At 42.2% G+C, this 13,050-nt stretch overlaps 2 protein-coding genes across 5 annotated transcripts in view; one reads left to right on the top strand and one right to left on the bottom strand.

The window, feature by feature from the left end:
* Positions 1-8,711, bottom strand: part of GFM2 (GTP dependent ribosome recycling factor mitochondrial 2) — a gene marked incomplete at its 3' end in the record, with an annotated part of 24,420 nt that extends 15,709 nt beyond the window's left edge. Inside the window, exons 1-6 of one of the 4 annotated variants that reach the window (XM_080637053.1) lie at positions 8,631-8,711; positions 7,785-7,882; positions 7,379-7,468; positions 6,783-6,867; positions 2,096-2,141; positions 1,136-1,233 (exon numbers count right to left, since the gene is read on the bottom strand). In XM_080637053.1, coding sequence (XP_080493179.1) covers positions 1,136-1,233; positions 2,096-2,141; positions 6,783-6,867; positions 7,379-7,441 — 292 coding nt within the window. In that variant the 5' untranslated portion in view covers positions 7,442-7,468; positions 7,785-7,882; positions 8,631-8,711. The other 3 variants (XM_080637052.1, XM_080637051.1, XM_080637054.1) reach the window with 3 other exon arrangements.
* NSA2 (NSA2 ribosome biogenesis factor) lies at positions 8,249-13,050 on the top strand. Its single transcript, XM_080637058.1, has 6 exons — positions 8,249-8,718; positions 8,943-9,130; positions 10,194-10,344; positions 10,643-10,822; positions 11,983-12,175; positions 12,769-13,050. The coding sequence occupies exons 1-6, from the start codon at positions 8,716-8,718 to the stop codon at positions 12,834-12,836; spliced, it is 783 nt and encodes a 260-aa protein (XP_080493184.1). The 5' UTR covers positions 8,249-8,715; the 3' UTR covers positions 12,837-13,050.

Raw genomic sequence — 13,050 nt, 5'->3', positions numbered from 1 at the left:
CAGGATTATAGCTGGTAGATAAATAATCCAAAATTTGAAATTGTCATTTGATCAGACGCCAAGAGAGATTTGGAAACAGTGCCCCTTTTATATATGTATAAATGATGAAAACTAGCCTTTTCCAGAAAATGGTCATGTCAGCTAACTTAAGCAGGCTTCCTTTCCAGGGAACAAATGCTTTGTAAGTTAAAGGCAAGCAATTCCAGCAACCTTTTCGTTGTTCTTAATCCTAGTGACAACACACTAAAGTGAAATACAAACACATGAACAAACTACAGATAAAAAACAAACAAAAAAACCCACCAAAAAAAAATCAAACAAACAAAAAAAAACCCCACCAAAAAAACCCCAGATGAACAACCAAACCAAACCAAAAAAACCCCAACCCAAACCAGCTGCACCCATTGCATGGAATGTGACTTCCATTTTAAAACTTACTAATTAAAAGGTAATTAAGCGAAAACTAAATTTAATTGGAATTCTGCCCTCCCACAACACCCAGAACAAAGAGGAGGTTGTGGGGTTTTGTTTGGTTGGTTTTTGGTTTTTTTTTTTTTTGGGGGGAAGGGGTTGTTTTGGGTTTTTTTTTTATAAAAAAGAAGCAGTTTCACATTTTTAAACAAACAGGAAGCAGACCGCCAAGTTCACCTGCTCCATAAGCCTAACATCTACCATTCTCATACACAGTAGAAAATGGGGAATTACATTTAAAAGGCCAAGAAGTAGCACAAATGGAGGCTTGTGCGACTCTTCCAATCTTGAAGAATTCTGTGAGAATTGCTGATGCAAGGAATTCTTCCTGTGCTGTGGCTTTCAACAGAAATGGCTACTTTTTGTTAATCTGGTTTCTTTACAGGTCAAATCAGAACTGAAAAAACAGCCTACTAGGAACAGGTGATGAGCATCAAGTAAAACAAGGAGATCCTCTAATTATATGTTGAATAAAACATAGTCCAACAAAAGTAAAATATGAACCTATGATCTCTCAAAGTACAATTGCCTTTCAACATAATGAAATGTGCATTAGAATCTCATTATATTCCAGCACAACTTTGGAACACACTCTACCAGTAACATCTAACTGCACTGCAAGTTACTGTATACTACTAAATGACATTCAAAAAGTATTTCTAACCTCCAAGGGTTCTTATGTATCCAGAATAATACAGCATTCTCTCTGTTGTGGTAGTCTTCCCTGCATCAATGTGGGCCATAATGCCAATGTTACGGATTCTGCATAAAGCAAAAACATTGATTTTACTGTGGCAATTTTTTATTCCGCGATATTGTTTTCTGCATAAGCAATTAATATTCACTCAGAATAGCATACCAGATTAATAACATTTTTCTTCTGCTGCATATTTGAGACAGTGTACTTTCTGAAACAGAAGCAGCCCCTCCACCATCTCCTCCATTCCAACCACTAACCCCTGATGCCTGAAACAATCCATCATGTACACACCCTTTACACCCCAAATATAGCACCAAAATTCCCATGAAGTTGTCCTTAATTCAATTCAGCAAAGTCTTTCTTTCTGAAGTAACTCACCAGCAACTTCCAAAGTTGCTTCAATAGTTCCATCCATCACAGGCTTGCCATCAGCCCCCATAATCACTGTTAATGATAGCTGAGTTCGCCCTCAGGACAGTAATAGTCTCCTAAGGCAAATTCACCCCCAAGCCATTTCTTTGGCAGCTCACTCCCTAATTACATTGCCCTCCTTACTAAGGCCCTTATCTAACACAGCTGAGTGATCCCGTGAACACAAAGTTCCCTGCCCACAGCCATCACCTAGATCCCACAACATCCCTTACTCTTCATTCAGCTTCCTGCAGCCGTCATGGATTTGGAGCTTTCCTAAGAGCCCAGTTCTGGTTCTGATGATGTAAAAAAGGGGCATTCCAAGACCTCTTTGACACCAACAACCACTCCATGTTGAAATGTCAGAAGAGTAAGGTAAGGAAATACTAACTTCAATGTAGAACATGCACATGAACTAAGCAGGTGACAGGCATAGCAACAACCCATGAGTTTTCACCACATCAACTGCTCTGACTGCCAGTTACATCCAAAAAAGAAGCTAGCTTGACGTACCTGGATATATGAGGATTAATAACAGAACGCAGAGACTTAACATCTCCTAGAGACAAACAAGACAACAATTTTTAAGACTTACCTCAATGTAGAAATTATTCTAACAAAATTAAATGTATTTAAGAAAGCTCCTAAAAACTTATTGAAACAAAGATTTGGATTCAAATTTCTACAGATATATATTTTCAACAAATTACTCTCTTGCTCTTACAAAAAAACCAACAAAACTCTTCAAAACAGTTGGAATTCAGAAACAACAGGAAAAAGCCAACACACAACAGTTTCACCAGCACAGCAAAATCTTATTCTGCAGGAGCACTAACAAAACATGTCACAGTTCAACAACTGTAATGCTGACATTCATCTGAACCAGCTACTAGCAAATTTCAAAAGTCATTTCTCCTTTAAATGCTAAAGCTAGACAGCATAATCCTTCAGAAGAAAACACAAACTGACCTATGCTAAGAAAACACGGGAGCGAGTTTTACATTAGTGTTTTCTTAAAATGTAATTCCTCTATCACACCCTATTTAGCTGGAAAATAAGCTGCCAGGTGTGGGTGATGGGATAGAAATAGCTAACAAAATGGATTCAGGCGTTATCACCCTGGTTCAGCTTAACCTGGGAACGGTAAAGAAAATAACCAGGTGCTGTTGCTCTGGTTCAGCTTAAGCCTTGGGAGGTGAAGAAAACACCAGGTGTTAATGCCCTGGTTGGGCCTAAGCCCTGGGAATTGTAAAGAGAACAATGAAGGGTAAAGATTGGTTAGCAAAACAAAGCAGGCGGTTTGCAAGATAAAGCAGGGTGTGCATCTCATAGACAGACCAAACAGTGTGAATATTAGTAACCCTTAGTAGTTTTGCTAAATTAGAATGATACGGGAGTAAAGTGTGGAAAGTTACTGCTTAGCACTTAATAGACTATAAAAGGGATGCGAGATGCAAAACAAAGGTCTTCAGATTTCACCAGAACTGGAGTCCACCTTCGATGTGCCACAAATGGCACCTGAACATGAGGAACTTGGGCTAACCTGTCCGAGTCAGTGGCCGGTGGTGTAGCTTGGCTGAACTCAGACGAGTCCGGTGGGGGAGCACTGAAGTCGTGAACCTATGACCTGGGAGAGGTGAGGAGGCTGGTGTGGGAGCACCAAAGAGGTCCAGGCATACAGTCACCTGGAAAAGGTGAGCAGCTGGGAACGGGACTATGAGGGGGAATATTACTAAGAAAGAAGCCTCCGTTTTAAGGATGTTTTCAGTCCTTCTTAAGAAGAAGGGAGCAACCTTTAAAGAGACAGACTTAAAGCTGAAATGGTTGAAGACAAGTTATCCAGAGATTGATGAGTCCACTGTATCTGAGATGTCTTTGTGGGATGGGGCAGGAGTTAAATTGTGGGATGCAGACACAAAAGGCGATGACACTGTGAAAAATTTGTTAGTCATTTGGAGAACTATTTTAGAGGCTCTAAAGTCAAAAAATCAGATCATGGAGCCCAGTGCCCCCCTCCCATCCCACACACCCCCCCCCGAACCTCTGCTAGTCACTGCCATGGCTGCGAAGACTGAGGATGGGGATGAAGATGATCCTTCTGACCCAGGCCCTATTGACCCTGAGAAGGAGCCTGTGCACATTCATCAAACTCCTGAGGTTCTGATGCTGACCTGGATGGTCCTTTTGACCTGGGGCCTATTGATCCGGAAAAGGAGCCTGATTTATATCCCCCAGATCCTCATGATAAATGGGCAGCTGTAAAGGGAGAAGTGAGACAGGTGGGGGATGCAGCTGTATTGTGTGCTTTCCTGGTGGTGTATGTGCCAGATCAAGACTGGCAGTGCGAAGGTCTCTCGTATGCTTTTATCAAAGATATCAGGCGAACAGTGACGGATCGTGGACTTGGGGCTACACATACAATTCATTTGATACAGTCTCTCTGTGATACTCATGTACTAGAAGTTGGCAAATATAAGTATGTCCATGTTTCTAACGACCCTTGGAGACCTTTATAGATTTTGCTGGCCACTTCTTCTGACGTAGGCTGGCCGTCTGTGTTGGAATGAGTGTGCATTTTGGTCAGTATAAAAGCCCAAGCCTCATGCAATGTGGGGGAGGCAGAGCCTCCGCAGGGATGCCCGCTGAGGTTGAGCCTGCCACCTTGCACTGCAATGATGCTTCTCAGAGCTGGTTTCCTGATTGTCTTCATAGGGTCCTTGCGCCACGTTCTGTACGTGGGACCATGTAGTGGGAGTAATGATGGTCCGGATTTTGTGTTTCAAACATTGTAGTTGTGTGGAGTTTGCCTGTCGGTCCTCTGTGTGTGTGTGTGTGTGTTGAGGGCAGATGGTGTTCTGTGCATTTTTTGTTGTCGGGTTCGTGTAGAAGTTTTTAACGGGTAGCAGATTAACATTTTGGGCAAGAAAGGGTTAATGCAAAAGTGCAGCTGCTGGCAGGTATTTATGGCTGCTGCCAAGCAGGCAAGCAGCTGTAGCTGCTGCTGAGCAGGCCGGCGTTTGTAGCCGTGCAGAGCAGGGTGAGTGACTTTGGGGGGAAAAAAAAAAAAATAAATTATTTGGTAAGAGTTCGGTACCCATGTTCAAAAGTTCAAAAGAAGCTGCCTCCGATCCGGCTCCCAGTGCTCCACCAGCAGAACAGCCAGGATGGACACCGGAGCCACAGAGCGAAGAAGAAAAAAAAAAGAAGACTATCTATTGAAGCATTGGATTGGGGCAGTTTGCAGAGACTCCACAACCAAAGCCTAAAGAGTGCCTGCAACATGCTGCGCGCGTGGCAGGAGCCTTGCTTAGTGTGTTTAAAGTAACCTGGGGGTGAATCCAAGACTTGGAGGAACAGATAGATTGGTTTAAACAAGAACTGCTAACTGAAAAAGAGAGCGGTAGTGCAACCACAAGCTTTATCAGCCATCACCTAAGCAGCCTCAGGGCGGCAGAGAAAGAAGAAAAGAAAAAAAGGGTAATGACACAGCAAACTCCTTGACTGTTAACACTGTGCAGTTTACTTCTGCAGTTGCTTCACATTCCCTTTTTCATCAGAATGCCTCTGTTTTAAGGAATCACTTTAACCTGTCTTCTTCTTAAGAAGTGATAACCTGGGGGAGGGGGTATATTTGTGTCCTCCTTCCTACAGGTCCATGGTGGCTGCCTGCAGTTTGTCAAGCCTTGCCATGAGCTGGACAGACGAGTGGAAGAACCCAATGCCCCAGCTACACAAGGTGACCATAAATACCCCCAACAGAATGAGACAGAGGAAGAAAAAAATGAATGATTGCAAAACATCACTTGGGGGCAACTGAAAAGTAACAACTTGAATATCTGTGCTTGTAACGTAGCTATGATTTATGTAGTAGCTATGAAAAGGGATTCGAGATGCGAAATAAAGGTCTTCAGATTTCACCAGAACTGGAGTCTGTCCTTGATATGCCACAGCCAGGCTATATTTTTATGAGACTAATCCGTAATTCAGTTACTTAAGTCATTTAAGTTGTGTTTCAGAAAGGTGTCCTGTTATTTTATTTTATCTTTAGTAGACCAAACTGAACTCAACAATATTTAAACTAACATTCCTTCACCATATACAACAGATCATCCCTCTTACCAGACAGACATTAAGGAGGCATCTTAAAGGTTAACACTTTGATGAGGAGAAAGCCTGATCTTAGGAGAAACATGATATCAGGCGGGAAATTCACCAACACCTACCACCACCCTAAATAAAACCTGTAAATAACGCTTCCTTTTTCCCTCCAGTTTCTAAAATAGCCCATAAAATAACACATTAGTACACTGCAGATTTCTTGCCTGCCTGAGTCATGATACCTTCTTGTGTATGGAATGAAGCTCTGCCTCCATGTGACACACTGAGATACTCAGCACAGCAAAACAGGACATAAATACAGTAGCCAGCAATGACATTGCAGAAACAACTACAGAGAAACATTAATACATGGCAACTGAGACTGTGCTGACATTAGCTATTAAAAGTAAGTCTTTTTCTCAGGTATGTGACTGTAAATTAAAAGCTTTTGCTAAGACACACAGTGCTGAATTCATTAACATTTTGTTTTTAAAGAAGCTGGTTACCCACCAGTAACCAATATTTTCTTCGCATCTCCACCTTGATGTAAAGAAAGGGTGGAAAAAGAGGCCCTTACTCTTAACACTAGCTTCTATCAATTGATTTCCATTCAGTCTCAGTGTAGCTACTCAAAAAATAGAAAAAATTCCTTTTAACTGAATTTTTGTTTTCCAAGTATCTTTTTTTTTTTACTCTTTTTTATTCTGAAAAGAAAATACACTAATGATAACATAAAACTTCCATTTAATCAGGTTCCTGTCTTTGTCTGCTTGCCCACCATGCTGGTCACCATCAGTTACTTGATAACCGATTAGGCAACTGGACAGGAGTTCCAGCACACTTCAAAACTGACCTGACTTCCTATACATCTGTATCTCTCCTTCTTATAATTTTCTAAAAGCTTTATACCATACATCTACTGAGAAAAGAGCAGCAATACAAAACACTTCAGTCCGTGAACCTTTTAACTGCTTTCATTGTGCTTCATACATCAAATTCTATAGAGAATGACCAAAAGAATTCATTAAAACACAATTCAGGAAGTATTCTTACTCATATGTGGAGTAATGCTTACTATTAAGAAAATAATTTAAACTTATACCTGGTGGAGAACTGTAGCTTCTTAGACAGCAGTTTTGCTGTACCACACTTACAACTCCCATTTTTGTGTTCCTGAAATACATGTGCTTAAAAGGGAGAAAAAAATCATACAGAATATTTATCATTATAAATAATTACTTTGTAGCTACATATTTGCCTGTAGAAAAATAAACTAAAAAAACCCAAACATCTACAGGATTGGATACTCTTGCTGCATCGTAAAATACCAGACATTTGGAAGCCGAAGCATGAAGATAGTAGCACTGAGAATGAGACCAAGCCCAACCCCAATATTATTTTGTAAGTCTAGTAAAAATCTATGATAGCATCAAAACATGCTGGTAGCCACAATATTTTAATTAGGTCTAATTATTTATGTAAATAATATAAACTTAACAATAACAAATGTCAGGTAGTCAAAACCACAGATAACTAGAAAAGTTTACAGAAAAGTTACAAATTCAACTTCCACCCTCTGACTTCTGTCACATCTAATTCCAACATGAAATTATGTATTCTGTTTGCAGTTTACTCAGACTAACCTAAGTATTTTGTTTGCTAACAGATTAAATATCAAAATTTGGGAAAAAAGTTTACCTCACTGCACAAACTTGATGACTTCAATGTGTTCACTGAAAATTTCCTTGTAATTCTCAACATCCTGGTTCCTGTTTCTAAAGCTGTTGCCTGCCAACATAAGTAAACATTATACAAAATGTTTATGACAGGAAATGGGTAACTGTATTACTTCCATATAGATCAAATGTGAAATTTCACTGTTTTTTAAGCTGTATCATGCTACTATTCTTCAGGTCACTGCTTCGCAGATTAAATAGATGTTATAATCTGTAAAAATCTAACAGATTTTAAGTAATTTAAGTCATCTACATCATTAAGCCTTAAAAATGCAGCATAAAAGCATGTCCACAAACACCGAACGTATGTCATAAAGAAATTAGCAAACAGTAAAGCAGAAAAATTAACATCAAGAGTTCACACTCACACTCAGAGAAGCTCCAGAGTATGGGTTACAGATCTGTGAAGTGCAAATAGCTCTTCTGATCTAAAAGGGCCAGGGGACGGGCACGGAAAAGTACCTATCTGGGACAAAAAAAAAAAAAAAAAGCCAAATATTAACCACCGTGAGCTTTTAAGCATCGCTCAAACCACTGTGACACAGAGCTCAAACCCAGCAGCTTCACCAGCATTCCTCGTTGGCTGCTGCTTATTTAGGAAAACACCAATATCCAGTTCTAGTGGTTTTACCCTTCGTGGCAGTCCCACAGCAAAGACAAAGAGGCTTAAGTATAGGCTCACTTGCACATGCACCCCCGCCTTACCTTACGAGCCACACTCGCCCGCCAGAGCCGCAGCCGCAGGGCGCTGACCCGCGGGCCCGGACGGGAGCCGTGCCCTCACGCCGTCCCTCGCCCGCTGCCGAGCCGGGCGGCCGCTGCCCGGCGGCGCTCCACACACCGACAGCTCGCTCCCGGCCGCGTTACTCGGCAGGCCCCTGCCTCCGGACGAAGAGCTTTAACACATGGACTTGACTTTAACTGCCTGGACTTGAGCCGCCAGCCCATACCCGGCCGGGACAGCCGCCATACCACCGGAAGGCGCGCTCCTCTTTCCTTTCCCCGCCACCCAACCACCCTCCCGCGGTTCCGTCCTCCTGCCCCGACCCGACAGGCCCAATCCGCAGGCAGCACTGCTCCGGCCTCCACCGCTCCGTTTCCCTCTCCTCGGGCCCTGACAACTCGGGCGCATAGCCTTCGGGGGCCGCAGGAAGCCTCTCCGCCAGGAAGAACCAAAGCTCCGCTGAGGAGCGTTTCCAGCCGGGGCCGCTTACCTTCCTGCTCCCCCTTTCCGCTGCGCAGGAAGCTGCAGGACGGAGGGCGAGGCGAGACGCGGGGCCACGCCGCGGGGACAGCGCCATGGTGGGCTCTGGGGCGGCTAGGTGGGGAGGGACGGCGGCCACCGAGCGGGACGGGGCAGGGGTGAAGGCGGCCGAGCTGGCTCCGCCGCCCCGCGCTGAGGGTGCCGCCGCCGGGCCGCGTTCTCCTCGGGCTCCTCCGCGTGTCGCAGCGGCGCCGGGTCGGGGAGGGTGCGGGGTCAGCCCGGCCGCCCGGCCTTCGCTCACCGCGCTGCTTTGTGCCCGCAGCCGCAGAACGAGTACATCGAGTTGCACCGCAAGCGGTATGGGTACCGCCTGGACTACCACGAGAAGAGGAGGAAGAAGGAGGGCCGCGAGGCTCACGAGCGGTCCCGGAAGGCCAAGAAGATGATCGGGCTGAAGGCCAAGCTCTACCACAAGCAGCGGCATGCCGAGAAGATACAGATGAAGAAGACGTGAGTACCAGCTCCTCTGGCGCCGTTCGGGCACTCTGGCATTTGAAGGATGAGGCGGGACGTTAATATCGTAACTAAGAACTAGTATCTGTTACTTGGTATATTTTTAAATGGTGCTCAGGTTGTAGGAGAGAGTGGGTTTTGCCACAGTGAAGACATTTCAGGTTTCCACTCTTCTAAATGGATGTTAACAGTTCTGCTTCTAAAAGCATTCTTTAAGATAGGTGTTAATTAGCAATAGCAGTGACTAATTTAGTTAAGAGAAAAAGATGAATGCATTTACTTGGGGAGTTTATATCAAGTGCTGTATATTAGTACAGCAATAGGCAGCAGGCATTTTTTAGCTGTGTTAATACAAAACATACAGTAACATGGACAGTATTTGATCAGAACATGAGGCTTGTCTTACAGGATAAACTGCAGTGTCAGACATAGATAAACAGATGCATTTTCCTGAAAAATTTCTGTTATTAGAAACCGAAATTTAAGCTGTTAGCAATATCATTTATTTCTCATGAACTTAGTAACTATCCACCGTGTTGCTTTCCTGGTTTTCCAAGTGTAGACAGTAATTTTCCTCTGCTATTTGTAAAGGTGTTGGATTTGTAAACTAGTTTGTGCATCTTCTCCCCCCTGTCCAAATGGCCTCAAAATGAACAAAACACAACTCCTTCTACACACATACATGCCTCAGATTTGCAAGCATTGCTGTCCAATCTGAGGAGCAGTTTGTTATTTTTTGTCGGAGAGGAAGGCTGCAGTCTCTCAAAGTACCTGGCTGCTTGCTTTAAGCAATTCAGAAGTTCCTTCATAAAATGCGTATCTTGTGTTTAAGTCTTAACAGGAATTGATAAGCTTTTATGCACTGTGCAGCCTGTCAGTTGTTACGTTACGTGAAATTACTAGTTTACCATGAAAGGAATTTAGGATTATTCCATAGGTATACATATGCACTTCCTTACAAATGTCTCTTGAAATTTTTAGCTGGCACAAGCTAAGTTTATATCTAAAAATAAGTGGAGGTTTTTTGCCTATTTTTAATATTGTTTTTCTTTCATTGCAGCATTAAAATGCATGAAAAGAGAAATGCAAAGAAAAAGAATGATGAAAAAACACCTAAAGGAGCTGTACCAGCATACCTGCTGGACAGAGAGGGCCAATCCCGGGCTAAGGTTCTATCTAACATGATCAAACAGAAAAGAAAAGAAAAAGCTGTAAGTAACTGTATTAAAATTCAGATACTTAGAATTACTTGTGACAGTGACCACTTTGAGTGGCTGATACTCAGGTGATATACAGCCTATAAGCAATGTCTAAGTAAAACCTGAAACATTGAGTAACTGAAAAGTAAGTGTATGCAGTATCATGACATTAATAACTTTAAATGGTGATTAAAATAAGTTGGCTGTAAGTTGTATAAAAACTCTGGTCTACCACTACGCTTTAGGGAAATTTTGTTTTGTGCTTTGGTTGTCCCTTCATTTAGCAACGTAAGACTATTGACTGTTCTAGGGGAAATGGGAAGTTCCTGTCCCAAAGGTCCGTGCACAAGGAGAAACTGAAGTTTTAAAAGTGATTCGTACAGGAAAGAGGAAGAAGAAGGCCTGGAAGAGAATGGTCACAAAAGTTTGCTTTGTTGGAGATGGCTTTACCAGGAAGCCTCCTAAATATGAGCGATTCATTCGACCAATGGTAATGTCCTTGAGCCTTAAAGCATGTTTAATTCTTTGACTTACTGCTTTGAGTTCCTGTGGGAAGAAGCTTTCTTCTATGATAATGCACTTGATCACTGTTGATGTAGAACGTTTCTATTAGTTCCTTTGCAGAAATCTAAACTTCTGATAACCTGAGGGTAGGGTGATGCCCCTGCAGCCACAGCCTGTGCTGAAATACCTCTGCTCATACTCCCCTAACTCAGGTGATGCCAGTAAGTTAAAGCTACAAGCTCTCAAATTAGCACAGAAGGCCTTTAGCAAAGACACATTGAATAGCTTTTAAAGTTGGAGGCGTGTTTTTCAAGCTGCTATGGTTCTGTCAGTTGTAAAAGCGCTCTCTCTTCTAGGATTCCAGAACTCCTTCCGTTTGGCTTGTTAAGTAAGCTTGAAGCACAGTCATGACTGTACACAAGGGAAATGCTATGCCTCCAGCATGACCTTTTCTTACACGCCTGCAGAACAGTGCCTGGGCTCTTACCAGTCTGGCGGTGTACAGGAGGAGAAAACTGATTCACCAAGACAGTGTAGGTCTTCTAGAAGTACCTGTTCCTGTTTCCTCACAGGAATCAACAGAATCACTGTGCAGGCTGCCTGTTGGATCATACCTCATTACTATTTTGATGGACTTACATGGAAACCTAGATTTTTAATGTCATGAAAGACTTTATAATATTTAATGGTGAACTACCCTTCACAAAGCACAGGTCACTAGATAGTGTCATAAGAGATGGGTATTTAATATTTTACAGCATGTGAAAAAGATTTTTCAGCTTTATAAGAAAAAAGGAAAAAATGTTTACTCTTAAAACCCCATAGCACCCTTAAATGCATTACCATAACTACCTCATTTCTTAATGGAACAGAAACCATCTGAGGTAGCAAGTATTCTTCTTGTACTACGACTAAAAATGGTAATTCTGAAAATATATGTGAATAACTTTATCTTGTTATTGATCAGGTTTTTGAGTAAATCTGGTCTTACATAGTAAGCAGACAGCATTCTGTGTACTAAATTGTTTCATTCTTACCAGTATCTCAAAACATAGGAAACTGAGAATATAATGCTGAAATTAAACTAGATTAGTCATGAGGGCTTAAAACAAATACTAACTCATTCTAACATTCCTTACGCAACAGGGCTTACGTTTCAAGAAGGCGCATGTGACGCATCCTGAGCTTAAAGCTACTTTTTGCCTACCTATCCTTGGTGTAAAAAAGAATCCTTCTTCTCCTCTGTATACCACACTCGGTGTAATTACCAAGGGTACCATCATTGAGGTGAATGTGAGTGAGCTTGGCCTCGTGACACAAGGGGGCAAAGTTATATGGGGTAAGTACTTTTGTATGGTTTTAGATCTTTGTTGCCTGATGTATCATTGAGCCCACAGCCTGTAGTCATAAGATCTTTGCTAGGTGTTAGGTTTGGGCTGTAGCTGAAACAACTACTATGCAGCTCTAAAAATGCAAGCTTTAAGTGTTAATCTTAGGCTTTCCATTCACACTTTCAAATTAAGGGAAGTTCAGAATAAATATTCAGCTTGCTTGCCTATGTCTCACACTAAACAATGCTGCAGGTGTACGAAGACGTAACCTTGTAACTGTGAACAATTATAATGTTTACAATGGAAGTTCCAGGTAGAAGCATCTTCATAGGACCAGGCTGTGGAGGGTCAACAGAGAGGTTGACTTGGACAGCAGCAGAATCTGTGTTGGTTTCCCCTCCCGCCCCATCTACCTGGAACTCTAAATGATCCATTCATAAGAAACAGCCTAAATAAAATACTTGGGAACCTAAGTTTGCAGCTCAGCAAAGATAAGTTTTAGCTTTCTAAATGCATTTCAGGCTTGTAACAGGAATTCCCTTAAAAGAGATGTGTGGACTGAACTTGCAAACATAGACATTTAATTCCTTTTTCTCTCCAGGGAAATATGCACAAGTAACAAACAATCCAGAAAATGATGGCTGCATTAATGCAGTTCTACTTGTTTAAGTTTGTTTGATACTAAGCATTGGACATGGGCTCCTGCAAAATCAGTGGAGTTTCAACAAGTTTGCAAGATCTCTGGAACCTTCAACCATTCAAGAATGTTGACCCCCACAGGCTGGTAAAGAACTTAAAGATGCCAGAAACAACTGTTTGGGTTTTTGTATTTAAGTATGCGTGTTCAGCTGAATGCTGTCCAAATAAAGGGATTCAATTTTCA

The sequence above is a fragment of the Psittacula echo genome (assembly GCF_963264785.1).
Source record: "Psittacula echo genome assembly, chromosome: Z".
In the NCBI taxonomy this organism is placed as follows: Eukaryota; Metazoa; Chordata; class Aves; order Psittaciformes; family Psittacidae; genus Psittacula; species Psittacula echo.
This window is presented reverse-complemented; position numbering and strand designations above follow the sequence as displayed.